This window comes from Chinchilla lanigera, unplaced genomic scaffold, assembly GCF_000276665.1.
Source record: "Chinchilla lanigera isolate Chin_1 unplaced genomic scaffold, ChiLan1.0 scaffold00061, whole genome shotgun sequence".
NCBI lineage: Eukaryota > Metazoa > Chordata > Mammalia > Rodentia > Chinchillidae > Chinchilla > Chinchilla lanigera.
The window spans coordinates 5,936,906-5,955,823 of record NW_004955462.1 but is presented as its reverse complement, the minus strand read 5'-3'; the positions used below and the strand labels follow the sequence as shown (position 1 = coordinate 5,955,823).

The window sequence follows — 18,918 nt, the reverse complement described above, 5'->3', positions numbered from 1 at the left end:
AGTACTCTATAGCTCTGTAATTGCTCTTTAACCTCCATTTTCTAGAAAGACTGCTTAGGACAGTCTTCTCATAGTTTACATGCAAAAGCTTAATCGCACTAGAGTGTCCCATTAGCAGTGTCTAGGGATATTGTTTAGGAAAACCAATTGTATGTTATTTTACTTGGTAGAGAATTAAAATACCCAAGTGGGAATTTACTAAAGAAATTGCAGTTGACCCTTGAATTTATCTTTATTGACAAGTGCTGCTAAATTGCAAGCTGTTAAGTAGACCTTGTTATAAGTACCTTATTTCTCAGTATAACAGCTGCTTTTCCTCAGATGTGAGGTATAACGTAGTGTCCAATTCCTTCATTTAACCCTCGTGGGATAGCATGTGGTCGATGACTATTGGGTGGACTTTTTCCAAATATCAGGTATTAATTAGTGTATAATGTCTCTCAACTAATTTAAAAAAGTGAGGAGAAATCAAATTACCATCTTTCTGAGAGATTTTCCTCACTCACGTATGAAGAGTAGAGCCTTCAGGATCTAGGAGGACATTGTTCACAAGCTCTTTTTCACAGTGGTTGAAGATTTGGGGCTTAGTTAGGCCATCACTTCAGTTTTACTGTGCTTGTTCTGATTCTGTCCTTGGTAGAGAGAAGAATTTGTCATCAGCCTTTGCAAATCTACACTCTGGGGTCCTGAGATCAGTGCCCTGCTGAAATTCCATTTAGTGCCACCTGTGTCTTTGGAGAATTATGATCTTTTGAACAAATGAAATTCATTATCTAAGACATCTAATGTGCTCTCCTTGCTCAAATTTAATGTAATTAATGCCATTAAAAGCCAGAATTTCCAAAAACTGATAAGGTTACTGAGCTCTGTTGAATGATACGTTTTGTCTAGTAGTTGTCACAATCAAATGCTATTGTTGTCGATAGAAGACACTTGGAGCCTCCCACAGTGGTTCTTATGGTGCCATTAGGATGTTGCACTTCCTGCCTTCCTGGGCGTTACTCCAGGGTCTCTTCTGTTACAGCAGTGTGACTCTCTCCCTGGAGCTGCTCCCATCGTGTTCTCCCTGTTCCTCATGTTCTCCACTGCACCCATCTCGCAAACCAGTGAGTCAGTACAGTTTGTTCCCTAAGTATAGGTCATTATTTTGGTCATTTAGTAATGAAATTCCTGTTACATTTCTGCTGAACTTCCTTGTCCTAGTTGGTCCTCTATGTAATGACCCTTTGCTCATTCCTATGGGAGCATGTGTTGGTTAAGCAGGCATGCATGGAGTACCACTGTGGCCTGGCATTGTGCAATAAGATGAGCTCTTTGTTATCAAGGAACTTGAGGCTTACTAAGGCTAAAGACAGGTAAGAAGGCAGTGAAACTATCCTGGGACAAATGCAGCAGTGGGGTTCCTCAAACTAATTTGAGGGAGTCAGAGTTGCCCATTTCATTACCTACTTAGTAAAATGAAACCTGTGGTCACCTTCCAGAAACTCTTCTTCACATGCCCCTTGAATCAGAGGCAGTATTATCCAGCAGCACCAATTGGAAAGCCTGGGCTCTCACAAAATAGCCACCTTCTATGGCCAGTGGGGCCACCTGAGGTGTCTGGAGCATGCCTATAGTCTCACTGCGATGTCCCCAGTTCAGACGTTGGTTCTTTCAGGACTGCTTTATAATACCAAAGGCCTCTTCTAGTTTGCAGCAATAGTTACCACAGCACCTACGTTATAGTGGTAATGCCTGCTTGCTAAGTGGTGCTCAAGTTCACTTCAGAATGTGCCTGTGACCCATTCTCATCCCATGAACTTTTTGTTACATAGTTATAGTTTACTTCTGGTATACCCTGTGCTGCTTCATATGGATTCACAGCATTAAAGAGCTCTCTCCCAACCAGTGTTAAGTCACCCTCTATCCCAAGAAGCTCAAGTCCAGCCTCCTCCCCAGGGCCCCAGTGAGTCCCCTGGTGTTGTGCCCCCCTTAAACCTTTTTTGTCCCATTTATGAATGTTGTTATTATTTAACCAAAATAACCTATACTTTATGTATTTAACATTTTTCTTTCCACAATTCTTTTTTGTATCTTGCAGTATTGAAGATTTATAGACGTTACTTACTATGAATAATTATAACACTAAAAAGTTCTGTTTTAGAAAGCAGGTTCTTAAAATAATACGGATATCTGTTGAATTTCATTTCATTCAGAGTTCTACTTTGCAGATGTATTCAATAAAAACTCAAGTTGATGATTCAAAAAGTGTTCAACATTCTCATAAATAGATTTTTATTATAGGAAACTAGAGGCATTCTTACCATGAGACCCACTTAAGCAGTGGGTTTTATGGCTACTTCTGATGGCTATCTTCAAACCAAATATTGCCGTTTTAGAAACCCTATATTGTTACATTTTACCTAGTTGAAAATAGGGTAATTGAATCTATTACAGTGAGGTATCACTTTACACCAATTGGGATGACCATTATCTTCTTCCCTTTCAGAAAAAGAGAAAGTAATGAGTGCTGGAGAGGATACGATGAAATTGGAAAACTTAGCCATTGCTGGAATATGAAATGATGTACCTGCTGTGGCGTAGAATGTGATAGCTTCTCAAAAACTTACACATAGAATTATCATGCAATCTAGGAATTCTATTATGAGTATAAACTCAAACGAGTCAAAAGCATGGACTTGCCAAGATACATGTACACTAGTGTTCATAGCATTACGACTCGCAGCAGTCAAAAGGAAGAAGCAACTTAGATGTCCATGGACAGATGCATGGATAAACAGAATTGGGTATACACATATGAAGGAATGTCTTTCAGCCTTAAATAGGAAGGAAATTCTGGTATGCTAAATGAAATAAGCCAGTCACAAAAAGAGAACTATTGTATGATTTTACCAATATAAATATCTAAAATGGTTAAACTCATAAAGACAAAAAGTACAGCAATGGTTGCCAAGAGCTCAAGAGGGAGGGCTAAGTCAGTGTTGTTGAGGAGATACTAAGTTTCAGTTTGGGGTGATGTAAGTGCTGAGCTGGATGATGGTGATGGTTCCTGAACAGTGTGATCTTAATGCCCCACAGCTCACAATTGAAAATGGCTAAATGTAAATGTGATGTTGTGTATACTTCGCCAGAATAATAAATGTTTGAGTTCACCACGTGTAAAACATGAAATTATCTCAAAATGATTAGTTTAAAATAATAGGTTTTTTTTCCCCCTTCCACATTCTTCGTGCTCTTTGCTAGTTTATTTGCTGAATTGGGGTTGATAATATTCGATAGAATGAGAAATTAACCTGTGACTTCTGAGATTTGTTTCTGACTCACTGCCTTTTAAGATCTACACTGTCTAATTAATAGATTGTGACTTCCAGCCTGTTTTTCATCAGAGTCATTGAGCCCTTGGCCTTTTAAAAATAAGTATGATAAGATAATGAATCCTTACTTCATAGGCTAGAGAGATGGAGTTAAATAACTTCAGAACTTTCTTAAGTGTGCTGATATGTAGGAGAGAACTAGAGCATTCAGGTCTGGCTTTGCCTGTCTTCACAGGTGTACCTGGAGAGACTGTTAACATATGCAGAGATAGATATCTGTCCGGCCAACTGGAAGCGGATTGTCCTAGGGGCAATCCTGCTGGCCTCCAAGGTGTGGGATGATCAGGCCGTGTGGAACGTGGATTACTGCCAGATCCTGAAGGACATCACTGTGGAGGACATGTGAGTAGGGCGTCCTTCATGCCTCTGAGACTGGGAAGGAAACCACATCCTTTTGGCAGAGTGAATGAATGGGCTGAGTATATCATGAGCTGGCACAACAGGGACTGAGTGGTGGAAATACAGAAGCCTGTATTTCTCTTTATTGTGGGTCAGGGGCAGGTACCAGCCATGCTCACTGGTTTTGTGAAACTGGTTTGTGGAAACTAAATTGTAAGCAAACATTTCTTTATTAGGAAGGTGTAGGCCAGCCCTATGGTGATGTGTGTTTGGGCTGCTATGATGTGGCAGACTGGTAATAGTTTTAATAACCCAAACAGTCCTCTGAGTAAAAAAGCCTGACCCAAACAGCAAAAGAGCTAAAATATTATGTTTCTGTTTAAGACAGAATAAATATGAGCACTGTGGTTTCATGTTCATGTTCTCCCACCTGGGAGGTGCTGCCTACAGTCCTAACTCTCAGCCAGTTGGGTGTCTCAGCTGGATCAGTGCTCAGATTCCTGGGTGGATTGTTTATGGGAAACATTGCACAGCCATTTGGGGGTCTCTGGTGTTTAGGGAGACAGAAAATGAGATCAGAGACTCTTGAGGAAAAGATGTACTATAAACACAGCTAGGGAGAACTGTGTAGAGTGCCTTGTGACAGTAACTTCTGACACCATTCTTGCTAATGTGTTCTCCATATTTTTTGTTTGGCTTAGCTTTTCAACACACCTCCCTGGGGCAGCTTTTAGCAAGAGGAAGTTCTCTGCTCCATCCCAGGCCATGTCTGTTCCCTAGATCCAGCTATCTTAGGGGGCATGGCTTCTTCACAAAGCCTCTGACTTTTCCCAGGCTACAGGTACAGGGCATATTGGTTGCAGATTTCCCACCATGGCGGCATTCATGGTCACTTGTCCCCAGGCAACACACATTTGTGACCCCTTTGGAGCACATGTGTTGGTGCTGTTGAGTCTTCTGTTGTAGAGCCTTTTGATCTGTGAGTCTTCTGTGTCTGATTCTTCACCATGTGTAGTAGTAAAAACAGAAGTTTCTGATGAGAACAATATAATAAGAAAAAATTCTTCATCATATTGCAAGGTGAGAACAGCTACCAAAATAGTTGTCATTTAGACTACAAAAGAGATGGATATTTGCCATATAGTAAGAAATTCTGGCTTGTGCCCTTTATCATAGGCTGTTCTTTCATCTGTTCTGTGGCATGTGATGCCAAATTGTGTGCCATGGAAGTGGCTCCCTAGCCATCCCTTCCTATTTGGTATGTTAGATGATGTGACCAATGACTTGCCATGAGTGGTGGCACTCAGATTCTGTATTAGTGCACAGAGAGCCCTTCCTCAAATGGTCTTCCTGACTGGAAATCAAAAGAAAATGCTTGATGAGATCAGATTTCAGTCTTAAGTGCTACTTGTTATTATATTACATATTATTACGTTATTATTGTATACCATCTTATTATCCCCAGCTATTTCCAAAAGGAAATGAGATGCAAATGCAAATCACAGATACCACAGAAGGATTAAAACAAAAGAACAGAGAAAAATAGAGTATGAGAGAAGGGGCGGAACTCTTAGTTTGTGCTCTTACCCTCAGTCCACCAGCAAAACTGAACTTTTTTACAAACTTAGGACCCCCGGGAAGTTCTTCTAATCTAAAGCTTTGAGGAAGGATAAGGGTAGAGCTCAATTATAGAGCTCTTGCCTGGTAAACGAATCCTGGATTCAGTCCCTGTACTACAAAAGAAAATGTTTTGATGAGAATATTTTTAATACTACTTCTTTTGTTGGGCTTTCACTACTTTAAGCAATTATACAAAGTAATAAATTCGAATTTTGTGCAAAAGAGTAGCACTGAACATTTCATTCAATAAAGTTGCTTCTTTCCTCAATATTTTGAAAGAACCAGCACTGTGGTGAGTATAATAATAGCTAGTATTCATGCAAAAGTTGTAAACATCATTATGTTTGAGTAAGATTGATGCATGTTACAGCCTGGGTTTTGTCCTTTCGTTGAAGACTGTTGGTGCCCACACAGCCACTGGCTGAGTCCCATCATATTGCACAGCATTTGACAAATGACTCAAGTGCCTGTGGCCGAACAGAGGAAGAACACATACAGGGAGAGCTTTCATATTCTTTTCTGCCCTTGAACTCACAGTGGAGCCCAGGCTGACCTCGAATTCGAAGTGATCCTCCTATCTCAGCCTCCCAGGTGCTGGGATTATAGGGGTGTGCCACCACGCTAAGCAAGGAGAGCTTTGTTTTTGAAAGAGCAGATTGTAAATAGTCTTACCTAAGAAACTCTGAGGTGGTATTTCTATTCCATTGCCCCTACCTGGGCTCAAGAAGGGATCCTGCAGAAGGTACAACCCCATGTTTGAGCAGCCAGGGTGTTTGAAACCCCTTCCTTCTCCCTGCCCTGCTCAAGAGCCTGAAGTCCTGCAGCAGGCCCAGTAGCAGTTCAGCTACCTGAGCCCCTGCCTATCCAGATCTGTACATAATAATTGTGCCATCAGTTTTAAAAGTCACAGTGATGCATGTTTAGTGCCCTGCTTAATTTGTGGTGTATGTATTAACATACTGTTAAACCCTATGTATTCTCCTAAGGAAAACTGATCACATAGTTGCATATAAGGAAATTTGGGAATATATAGTTTTTCCCCTGCCAAAAGATAGAAAGAAAAGTGTTCTTTCTAGTAAAGGATATTAGCCAAAAAAATGCTGTTGTGCTATATATTTATACTGTTGTATTGAATTACTCAGAGCAATTGGGTATAGCTGTTTCAGGGAGCAAGCTAGTGTCCTGGATAGCAGAGGACTTCATACATTTTAGCTTGTCCATTCCTAGATAACTTTTGGAAAATGGTATGCATACCCACAACATTTTTAAGGTGATACTACATTCTTATCAGTTTTAGAAACTGCAAAGAATGCCATTTGCATATATTTTAAATCACAGTGTTTTAAAGTATGTATTGCAGACTGAGTATCATTACAACATGGTACCCATCATTAGCCTTAAGGGTTGAACATTTTACATTGTTCCTCTTCTCTTTGAATTCTCGTTTTTTTTTTTTTTTTGGTTTTTCTCCGGTACCGGGAACCGAACTCACGACCTTGCGCTTGCCAGGCAGGCGCTTTTGCCGCTGAGCTAAATCCCCAGCCCCTTCTCTTTGAATTCTCTTTGAATTCATTTTTCACTTTCAGTTTATTCCCACATTAGCTTATTCAAACTTCTCTAGAAAAATGCACATGTAGGTTAAAACTGCAGTGCCATTTTTCTGGACTCTCATTCTCACATGAAAAGCACCTTCTGAGTTATTAGCACCCAGTTGATCAAAACAATATAACCATATTACAGATTTTGAGATAAATTATTAAATCTTAATACTAAACTTACGGAAAATAGATTTCTTAATGAAATCAGTGTAGCTGTTTTTTCTTCCACTAATTCATATTTTCATGTCTGATTGTTATTTACTGATAGAATGAAACAAAGTTTAGCATGTTCTGTTCATCTTTTCATCTGTAACATAAGAGCTGAGAGAATATATTCATATACGTAGGTGAAGTTGCAAGGCATTTTCTTACAATAGCATCACTCAGGTCTTTAAATGTTTTTCACATTATGTGGTAAAATCACAGTCACATTTCAGTGAAGATAATTAAATCAGACTACCAGCAGCTCCTTCAATTTATTGAAAGCAAAAATAGGGAAGTTATTAAGTTATTAACCCATCATTAGAGTTTTTTGCTCTCTCAGTGCCAAATATTGGGATAATCCTTTTACATGACTCCTCGGTAGTTTGTCCCCTTGGGACAAGGAACCTTTGTAATGATGAGTGAGTGGCCTACCTGTCTTTTCAGGGCAGGGGAAGTGACTGGGAAAGAAGCAGCTAAAAAAAAAAATCTTGCCCCCCAAGTTGCATTCCCTGGCATGTCAGTTTTAAGAGAGAAGTGAAAGGTGTAGATCTAGAAATCTGCTCCCTCCCCAGTGTTCTTGTGTTCACCAGCTTGCTGGGAACATTATTGTTACCATTAACAAATGCATGTCTATTTTAGCTATTTTTGCCATCACTGAGAAAAAATACGTAGCACCTGCAGCTTAAAGGCAGAGAGGTTTATTTTCACTCACATTTTAGAAGCTTCCGTTTTGACATGGTCCGTCAGCTCCAGGCAGAAGCAGCATGGTACCAGAGTCTGGTAGAAGAAAGCAGCTCACCTCATGGCAACCAAGAAGCTAAAGAGAGAAAAAGAGAAGAGCTGCACGTCCTGATTCTTCACAGCAAGCTGGTTGTAAAGCCCCACCTCTGAGAGCTTCAAGCTTTGGGGTACTTCTAGATCTAAACCATACCGGTGTCCCGGCATGATGAAGACCAGTGGCCCACTTAGCCCTGTAACAGATACTGGGTATTAGGAGCTGAATAGCTCCTGAAAACTCCTATGTTGAAGCCCTAATACCCAGTATCTCAGAGTGTAGCTGCATTTGGAGCTGAAATCTTTAAAAACATAGGAAGTTAAAATAGAGTTTTGAGAGTTGGCCCTAATCAAGTCTGGTATCTTCATAAGCAGAGGCAATTGAGACCCAGACAACACCGCAGATGGCCTGTGAGGACACAGAGATGGTGACCATCTGTAGGTCAGGGAGAGAGAATTCAGAAGAAGCAAGCCCTGTCAACATCTTTGTCTTGGACTTCTGATATTTCAGTCATTGTGTTTTATTATGGCAACCTCAACAAATAATACAGATATCAGTACTAGGAACTGGAAGTTTGCTGTGACAAACACCTGAAAATGTAGAGCTGGAGCTGGATAATAGAGTCAGGAAGAGTTTCAAGGTATGTTACAAACAAAACAAGGAAACGATTTCCTCAGAAAGATTGTAGGTAGAAAGAGGGACCTGGAAGATAGTTCTGGTGAAGGCTCAGAAAGAAAAAGGGAGCACAGTAGAGAAAGCTCGTATTACCACAGAGGTGTAGCTGTAGGTGTCGGTGTTAGAGCTGCCTCTGGTGAGGTCTCAGGCTGAGGAAAGGTGATCCTTGTTGCAAAGTGGCAAAGAGCTTCCCAATTGTGTCCTAGCATTTTGTGGAACATAGTATGTTTAAGTAATGAACTTGGACATATAGCTGAGGAAATTTCAAAGCAGTATTTAAGGCACTACGTGGCTTCTCTTTACTAATTTTCTAGTAAAACGTAGCAAGAAAGGGATAAAAGATTTGTATCTTGGCCTATCCAAAGGCTGATAGACTTTTGGGGTTCTGTGGTACTATTTGGCCACAACATGCATTTATCAATCAACGAAAGCAGCTCAGCCATTACTGGAGCTTCCACTGCCACCAGCATCCGGGAGGCACAGGCCTGGGGCACAGAAAGTTACCTTCCCTTGGACTCCTGGGAGTGTAGGCCCCACAGGCAGTGCTGCTGTCCAGGGGCCAGATGGTAAGAGCATCACCAACAGGGATTAACCTAAAGTCTTGGAATCTAACGAAATTTGCCTTCTAGACCTCAGGCTTGCCTAAGACCCCTTTCCTCTATTTAAAGGAAAAAAGATGCCTACCTTTAGAAAGGGAGGGTCTATCCAATACCACTCCCACAATTCATTCAATTTTGATAGCAGGTTACCTGTCTGAATTCCCAGGTTCACAGCTAGAAAGGAATTTTTGCTTCAGGATGAACCATATTTCAAGTTTCACCAGACCTAACTTGGAGGGTTTTAGACTTACAGTTGATGCTGGAGTAGGTTAAGACTTGAGGGCTGTTAGAAGGAGGTATGTTCTGCATGTGAAATGCACATGAACTTTGAAGGACCTGAAGGCAGTGTTACATGGGTGAATCTTGGCTCCACCCCACCCAAACTCATATATGAAGTCCTAATCTCCAGTACCTCAAAGTGTAACCATATCTGGAGTGGGTTTGGTTTTTTTAAGATGCAGTTAAGATAAAATGCTGTCACTGGAGTGGGCCCTGGCCCAATGTGACTGGTTTCGTTTGAGAAGAGATTAGGACTTAAAACTTAGAGAGAAGAAGATGGCAATCTATCAGCCAAGGAAACAGGCCTCGGAAAATACCTGCCATGCTGACACCGTTGGCCTGTGCAGCCTCCAGACTGAAAAAATAAATCCTGCTTTCTCCACTACCTACTCTGTGCTGTACAGTAACCCCTACAAACTGGTGGACCCAGTAGACTTCACTGAAAGAAGAAATGAAATCCATAGCATTACAGGAGCTGTTTGGATGTCTGTGACCTGGAACCAAGTTTCTAGAGGTAGAGGCTTTAAGATACTATGCAGCATGACCACAGAACCATAGATTTAGTGTTAGGCTCTTTGCTTTCAATTTTTGGGTGTGCTGGAGATTAAATCCAGGGTCTTTTGAATGCTAAGCAAGCACTGTACCACTGAGTCCTGGAATTCTTTTTAATGAATATTTCATTAGTTTGGTTTTTTTGTTTCCGACAGAACCTTGTAAGTCCCCCAAAATCAAGTGAAATTTAGAATCACACACTCAGATGGTTAAGAGTAGAAATAACTTCCAGGTACCCCTTAGGAGAAGAGAGGAGAATTTTTGAGGCATCATTGGAACTTGGCCCAAGATAAAGATAGGCATACCATCCCCAGTACAGCTTCAGAAAGGGAACCAAGGCCCCCAGACTCCTCAGCAGTTAGCTCTGCACCCATGGGTCTGCCCTAGTCTGCCAACCACACAGACCATGCAGACTCCTGTGCAGGTGCAATACAACTCTGAGTTCACATCCCTTATCCTGCTCTGGGCAAGGATGGGACCCCACGTTTAGACGCCCACCTGGGCTACACTGTCATACACCACACATTAGAAAAGTAGTTGGCTCCATCCACGTGTCCCACGTGGCTGTCCCAAAGTGTGGACGGTGCATGCCATCCTACTTTGCTTTCCAAATATGAAGAGCTGATAGTTTGGGCCCAAGAACAGATGGGAGACCTTTGGGAAGGACAGTCTCAGATGTGCTGAGGTATGCTCCATCTTTCAGGGCATGAACTGCCATATTTTTTCTAATAATCCCTCCACCCAGAAAGAACACTGCTAATGTTTTGATGTATAGTTTCCCGGTGTTTATATGTTTTTCTTTCTTTTGTTTTTCTAAAACTAAGCTAATATTATATATGCCATTAATAAACTTTTCACCACTTAGCAATGTGCTAATTGCATGTCATAAACTGGTCTTTATTTCGTGCCAAAGGTAAACAGCCTGAGCTTTCACTTGGAGCTTCTTCAGAGGAAGAGAAGGCACAAGTTTCAGCTCGAGAGCTTTTTAAAATGTGCTTTGTAGTGGTGTTTGCTCCCCAGGCATCTTCTGAGCACAGTCTGCATCCTTCTCCCTGGCCAGTGCAGTAGCTTCCCAAAGTCATTTTCGTGGTATTTCTGACCCCAGGTTAATTTGCAGCCCAGGAATTCCACAATGAAAATCTATTCTTGGAGACCCTCCTGCACCTTGGAACACCAGGCTCTGGCTGAGAAGACAGCTGACCCTGTGGGGACGCAGCTGCAGGCTCCTCTTGAAGAAGGAACAGGCCACAGTTTTTGATCACAGACACCAGTCAGATCTCAGCTTCAGGCCAGTCTCTCCTCACACTCACCAGCAATAAAGTGGTCACACATCGCAGGTCAACATACCAAGAAATGGCCATTGCTGTGCATAGGAAGGAAATGTGAGACTTCGATTGTGCTGAGTTCTATGCACGAAAAGTTGTTATCCTCTAAGGGTTATTTTCATGTGTAGACAAAGGAATCCCAAGTGAGAAGTCTGAGGGACTTGTCTCAGTGTTGCATGGCCATTGAGGGCACAGCAAGGTCCCCAGTCCCTCCCTAGGTGCCTGGTATCTGGTTTCATTGGATTGTGTTTTAAAATATACCTAGCATAAAATTTACCATTCTAACCGTTGTTAAGTATGCAGTTCCATGGCATTAAACATATACACAGTGTTGCTCAACCATCACTACTGTCTGTCTCCAAAACATTGTCATTTGCCCAAACTGAAGCTATGCCTGTTAAACAAAACTTTCTCCCCTCCCTCCCCAGCCTTTGGAATCCACCATTCTACTTTCTATCTGTGAAACTGACTACTCTAGGTACCTCACATAAATAGAGTTGTACAGTATTTATTTTTTCATGAATGCCTTATTTCAAAAATTTGGCATGATGTCCTCAAGATTCACCTGTGGTAGCATATGTCGTCCTTTCCTTTTCAAGACTAATACTCTCATTTTATTTTCCTTTACCAGTAAACAGACAGTATAAACTGAACTAGTATAAACAGCTTCTTGAACATGGCTGTACAAATACTGCATTAAGACCCTGATTTTATTTTTTCATGTACACCCTGGAGTGGAGTGGAATTATGGGAATGGCACTTGCCTTTGTAATGAGCCTGGTTTTCTAGAAAGACAGGCTGGGCCTTAGATGATGAAAACAACTTTGCTCTGTGTTACAGTCCTATTTGCACATGTCTGTGTTACACCAGCTCAGTTTCTGTGCAGTGTCAAACTAATGTAACAGGTACTTGTGAAAATGATTTTTGCTCATTGCCTAAAATGTTTCTTACAAATGTTTACATCGGAACTGTTACCTCATAGTTGTCCAAACAAGGTCAGTAAATCCATCAAGCACATTCTTTACAAGTCAGTGTAAATTCTCTGTTAATTTCTCACACTACAAGCCAGCAGATGTCCCTTTTAGGACGTACTACAGTTTAGAAACCAAAAGTACTTGAGATTATTGTTTCATAAAATTCTGCATTAGTTTGAAAACATAACGTCTCTCAAATGCCCATTTCCAGAGCTTAACCAGGAACGTTAAAGCACAAGCCTGAGGAAAGGTGGTTTTTTTTTCCAAGAAACCCTGGGAAAATGCCAGCTTGTCCAAAACCAGCTTGCTCCTGATTTTACTCACCTTGCGTACTCTCAGCTGGAGTGGTTGGTGTCCGTGTGCCATTTTGGATAGGATTATCAAACTAGTTTTCTTAAAATATTGAAAGAAGATTTTCTTAGGACTGGAAGGATAAGCTCTGCAGTGACATTTTGTAGCCACCAGATGGCGATCTACCCACAGGAAGCTCCTGTTTCCACAGGATTATGCCTTCTAGCTCAGTTACTGTATTTTACCGCTTCTGGCCTTAGCAATACTAAGACACTTTCTGCAGTCCTGCCTGGGTTTCAGTATTTCGCAGGATGATCTCTTATTAAGGTTGCATTTAAATGAAGCATAAATAAAAGTTCCTTAAAGTAAAAATATCCAAAGTAAGTTCCTTAAAGATAGAAAACTCAGCACGATATATACATTTGGAGCCTGTTAAGTCCTTCCACTAAACTGTATAAAAATAAGCAAAGTATGTGGTTTATCTAATTAAAATACCTGAATTTGACTTTATTCAGGCCTTTGGTGGTAGCTTGCTAAAGTTTTATAATTGTCTGCCCAATAGCTCTGCCTCCTTAAAGCCCAGGCCCTCCCTGAGATCCAACCTCCCTGTCCCTCCTCCTTTGTGCACCTATCCCTGAGCCTGAAACGTAGCCTCCTTGGTCTCTGATGGCTCACCTAGGTAACACGGAAGCAGGTCAGATGGACTTTGCACAGCGTGGAGAGACAACATATGGGAATAGTTTGAGATTTAAAGAGTGAGGGTGTATGTTCATTGCAGTCAGTGGAGCATGGCTAGGGTGTAGAGGCCAGAGGCCTGGATCTTGGGACAGGCCTACTGCTGTCAGCCTCTTTCTAGACACAGGAACCATGTGTCCTGACCTCCTATGTGGGTATGCGGGTGGTTGGAAAGGACCACCCGGAAGTAACCCCCACCTTAACCCACTCCCTATACAGCAGAGCCCCACGCTTCCCTAAACTTAGATCAGCTCTCATCTATGTAAAATCAGAGGCCAGACGTGTGAAATCAGAGGCCACTGTTCCTGTCTGTGAGAAGGCAAGTGGGAAACACTGAAGCCAACACTGACAGTGTAGTGTGATGAAGGACAGGAGCAGGTGACTGGTGTGTGATGGGGCCAGGAATCACCAGCTGCTTCCTGGGGGCAGTGGCGTGAAACTGTGTGTGGCCCGGGGCCAGCATTCAAGGAATAGATCTGTCATGGTCCCCGTCACCCAGTCTAATTTGGGTGGTAATTGATAGGACAAATTAAGTAGAACTTTCAAAATTTCTTCAGGTACTTGTCATTCATTTTTACCAAAATGTAAGGGGGTTAGCAAGATGGATCTTAGTATCACCTCTGTTCATGAGCTCCTGAGTTGACCAGTTCTGAGTATGTGGGTCCAGCCAGCTTCTGGCTCATCGAGGCCAACAGAGCCAGGGCCTAAAGGCAGCGCTCTCCAGCTGATTGAGGTGCCCGTGTGAGCCAGAAACTATGCTTTCCTTCGTCAGGGTCAGTAAACCTGCAGCTTTCCCATCAGGAACACCCAAACTGTTCCTCATCTCTGCTCCAAAGAGAAGGAGGCTGAGCTTTCTCCTTGGAGCATGTCTCAAGCCTCTGCACTGCGACATTTCTTGACAACTTTATCAGCCCCATCATGCACGGCCCAGGCTGTGGCCGTGGAAGTAGACTTTCATGCTGAGATGTGCAGCCAGAGCCTGCTGTGTGTGTGTTACGGCTCAGTGAAATGAGTCACCCTGAAGCACTTCCTGGTAATCATCCCAATTAATCAGGCTTCATCCTCCTGGGCACCAGATCAAATGGATTTGGCTTTTAATACCAATTTGGTGGTTAAACCACATCTCTGGTGTTCAACCAGGCAATTAATTAGATCTCTTTTCTCCCTGGAGGATGCAATTTTCTGGAGTCTGGTCTCCAGCAGCTTGGCCAGCCACGCAGCCTGGTGGGGCAGCTGAGTGTGTGCTATTTTTGCTTTTGCTTTGCAGGAATGAGCTAGAGCGACAGTTTCTTGAATTGCTCCAGTTCAACATCAACGTTCCTTCCAGTGTGTATGCCAAGTATTATTTTGATCTTCGTTCTCTGGCAGAAGCGAACAACCTGAGTTTTCCCTTAGAGCCCTTGAGCAGAGAGAGGGCCCACAAGCTTGAGGTAAGAATATGTAAAACGTTGTTTTCCAGTGTATTGCTACAGGTGCTTCATCTGATTCCCATAGTGTACGTGGGCACTGCAACCATCTCTCCCATAATGTATTGTAAAATGAGAGCAAGGACCCACATTTGTTGCTAAGCACTTAATTTAGTGGATTATATTGTACAATTTAGTATTTTTAATAGCCTTTTAAAATTAGTTTTTATTTAATATTGATTGATTCTTTTTTAAATTGATTTTTTAAAACCTTTGTCCTTACAGTATTTTTAAGCATATAAGCCACATTAAAAATATTTCTCATCATGTACTTTTAGGGAAAAGCTACCAGAAAAACTTAAGAATTGGGAACCCAATGACTACATCAGTCTTTTTCCTAAAATACCGCTATGAGGATTGACCTCACTGGTGTTGGTACTGGGCTGAAACATCATTAACCTTGTGACTCTAGGGTCTTATCATGGCATTATGTGTGTAGCTCACCTTCATGTTTTTATCAGGCTCTTTACAGAAAAGGCAGGTGGTAAGAAGGATCCTGGCAAAACCCTCTCCTCCAGAAAAGGTGTGCTGAGCCCCCTTTGGCATTTAATCCCTGGGCAGCATTTTGATTTCATCCCTTAGCACCTTTGACCAAAGTAGCAGATGGCACAATCCTATCTCAACTTTGGTGAAACCCACGAGGTCTTGCGCTGCCTACTCCCAACATGCAGCTCAAGTGAGATGCTTTACCTGTTTAGAACAGGATCAGATGGGCAGTGGGCAGTGGAGTGGTCTGACAGAGGTAATAACTGAACAAAACAAAGCCAGAGGTAGGGGATAGAGTTGTGGTGGGTTATAGGCTTAGAAAGCAAACATTTTAGGATGTTTGCAGGGTACTTGCCCAGCATGCCTGGGGCCCTAGGTTCAATCCCCAGCACTATCACATACACACATATCCCACACTTTAAAATGTAAATAGTAGCCCCAAAAAGGAAACTGAGTTAAAACAGTGGAACAGACTGGTGCCTAGTACTTTGATAAAATCCAGAGAGGTTTTTATAACTGCTATGATTGTATGTCAGCCACTGGGATGAAAATGTTCTTTCATTTTCTGATTTCTTTATTCAAGAGGAAAAATGGAAAACCCTCCCTTTCAGGGATTCATTCCAATGCACATAATTACCTCAGAACACACATGAACTAGAATTCAGGTTTCCTAGTGAGTATGAACATGCTGCATGCTGGCAGTTCATGCAGAGTATGAACAGGAACATCCCACCAAGCTGAGACCCCATTGCTGGTGGGAGGAGCCAGGCTCCTGGCTGATACTGGGCCTGAGGGAAACACATGGGTTCTCTGATGGAGAGCATCCAGGGCCCTGGGTCAGGCTGGCTAAGCTAGAGGGGTTGGTGCTGCACCAGGACAAAAAGGAAAATCAAGCCGAGCATGGTGGCGCACGCCTGCCTGTAATTTCAGCTCTTGGGAGTCTGAGACAGGAGGATCCCTGAGAATTTGAGGCCAATTTGGGCTACATAGTGAGTCCAAGGCCAGTCTGAACTACATAGTAAGACCCTGTCTTGAAAAAAAAAAAAATCAGAACTGCTGTGGGGCTGAAGGGAAGCAGTCTCAGGAAAAGCCCATGATTCCCCTTTGAAGTAATCTGTAAGGAGTGAAAATGTCTTACTTTGCAGACCCTAGAATCCCTATTGGTCCATCTGGATAGTAAACCAAATGAATTAGCATAACAGAACTCAAGGAGTGAGATGCATCCGAAGCTGCCCTTATCTAAAGTTCTCTACCTGCTCAGATCTATTGCCAAATGACGTTCTGATCTGTTGGTTGTACTGTAGAATGTGCACCAAGAGCCAAGGCAAATGGAGAGTAGCTTCTTCACTAGCAGTGTATTTATCTTTGAAATAAATTAGTATCTTTGTACACGAGAGAGACGATTAAAACTAATGTCACTTCTCCTGAAAAAGTCTAAAATAAGAACATTTAGTCTGTTTTTATGGTATTATATTTAGTCTCATACTATAGCCGAGAAACAACAGGTGTTTATCTCAGGAAATTGAAGAGAATAAAAAGAACTTGCTCTGAAGAAAATGACAACTCTTAAGTTCCTAAAGAATTAGATTGTGTCTTTTCATTTGGGCAAAGACATTTTCGATTCTTGCTTCTCTCCTCTACTCTATCTTCCCTGCTACCACTCGAATTTTTTTCTCAAATACAGTTTAGAATTTTGGAGTGCTCTTGTAAAATCACAGGCAGTTCTGTAGTCCCCAGGCCTACCCTACCACTAGGTGCCCCTGCTGAGCATGCCCCAAACCTTCTCCTCCAGGCAGAGCTCTCGGATTCTGGTTCTGACACCATCCTTGGTCATGAGGGCCCTCGGATAGAATCAGGGGCTCGTCTCCCTCTGCGTCCAGGTTCTTGAACATGGCCTATAGTGTCCTAGTTGGAACTTACACCGCCCCTCAGCACACATTGACACCAGAGGCCTTGGGAGATAGACAGCCTGCCTGGAGGAGAGAGACTGTCTAAATTGTGTTAGGAGGTGAATGAAGATAAAAGTAGACTATGGTGTGTTCTAGAGCTTACTGCAGCCTCGGGGAGCGAGGGACCTTGGCACGATGACTTGGGGTGGGAGCGCAGACCCTCCTGGCAAAGGAAGACTGCTGCTGCAAGGCCTAGCAAGGTCCTGCCTTGACCTGCACTGTCTCTCGTTCCCAGGCCATCTCTCGCCTCTGTGAGGACAAGTACAAGGACCTGAGAAGATCCTCACGGAAGCGGTCAGCGAGTGCTGACAATCTAACTCTGCCGAGGTGGTCACCAGCCATCATCTCCTAACTGCGCAGTGTCCCCACTGGAGCCCATACCACCCCTCAGTTTCTCCCGTGGTTTGAGAAAAGACTCATTGGCGTGGTTTTGGTTTTGTTCTTCCTTTCTTTTTCTAACTCATAGCTCTGGCAGGCAGCCTTCACACCACCTCGCACTGTTGGCCGCACACAGCAAGGCTTCCAGGAAAGCAGAGTCAGTATTCTGGAAACCGGTTTCACACCTTTCCCATCTCTATTAACAGCACTTCCTTTGTGGAGGAAACAGACTCATCCTGGAGGAGGAATCAATGGGAAAGAAAGTTCTTTGGAGGAGGGAAAATGGTTGAGTGGCTTGGCCGTTTCTTAAATGCCCCGTCTGATCAGGAGATGAATGCGTCAGAAGTACACAGTAGGTAGCCAAGTTGGATGTGCATTAAAGACAGGAGTGCCACACTTAGCGCCCCATTTGGATCAGTGTGTTCTGTAAGACTTCTTGCATTCCTTCTTGCTGCTTTTTTGGGGGGATTTGAGGGATTTTGTTTATCTTTATTCTGTTTTGGTCCCACGGAGCAGAGAATATAGTTTGTACCCACTATGGCACAGACATCCAAATAAATAGTACTGTTTGTTTCTCTCTGCACTATTTTTGTGAGCTGTCTTCTGAGCTTTCTTCCTCATAAGTGGGATGTACTTTTACATTTCTGTACATCTTTATTGTACTGTATATGGTTTTTCTTCAGCCGTGGCAAAATTCACTTGACTGTAGTGCTAAACCAAAAGTATCCCTTTCTCTTCTTATTCCTCACCCCAAGAAAATTCTAGAACACATGGGTGCTTGTGCCTTCCAATTTTCTTACAGTTGCTGTTTTTGTTGTTATTGTTTCTATACTCCCGCCAATTATAGCTACAGATCAGTCAGACCTTGTGGACTGAAGGAAACAGTGTGCAGCAAAGGGCCTCCCTGGGTTGGGACTGACCCAGGGAGCTCCATGTGCCAGAGTTACCATGTAGAAACATTTCTCTGTTCTCTTGTCTAGGTCCTTCTACTACCATGTCCATTGTTGCAAGCAATATTCTTCTCAATTTTTATATGTTTACTTTAAATCAGAGTTAGTCTATTTGTATAAAATTTTTTAAAAATTTAAAACTTAAAAAAAGGGTGGGTGGGCGGGTATTCCAATGGGAAGATCACTGACAGAGAAATGTTACTATTTACTGAGGTATTTTTCACAGAATGGTTGAATAAAAAACTCAACTCGCATTTTCATTGTGGGTGCTTAGAGGAGATACAAAATCCAAACTGTGAAGGTTTATGCTTCATTAATTATGACCATGCTTTTTCACTTTCTGACTATC

At 42.4% G+C, this 18,918-nt stretch overlaps 1 protein-coding gene across 1 annotated transcript in view; it reads left to right on the top strand.

Annotated features, from left to right (window-relative positions):
* Positions 1-18,532, top strand: part of Ccny (cyclin Y) — a gene marked incomplete at its 5' end in the record, with an annotated part of 151,019 nt that extends 132,487 nt beyond the window's left edge. The window contains 3 exon segments of the mRNA XM_005398158.2: positions 3,550-3,716; positions 14,608-14,770; positions 17,477-18,532. Coding sequence (XP_005398215.1) covers positions 3,550-3,716; positions 14,608-14,770; positions 17,477-17,593 — 447 coding nt within the window. The 3' untranslated portion in view covers positions 17,594-18,532.
* Positions 18,533-18,918: the final 386 nt, after the last annotated feature.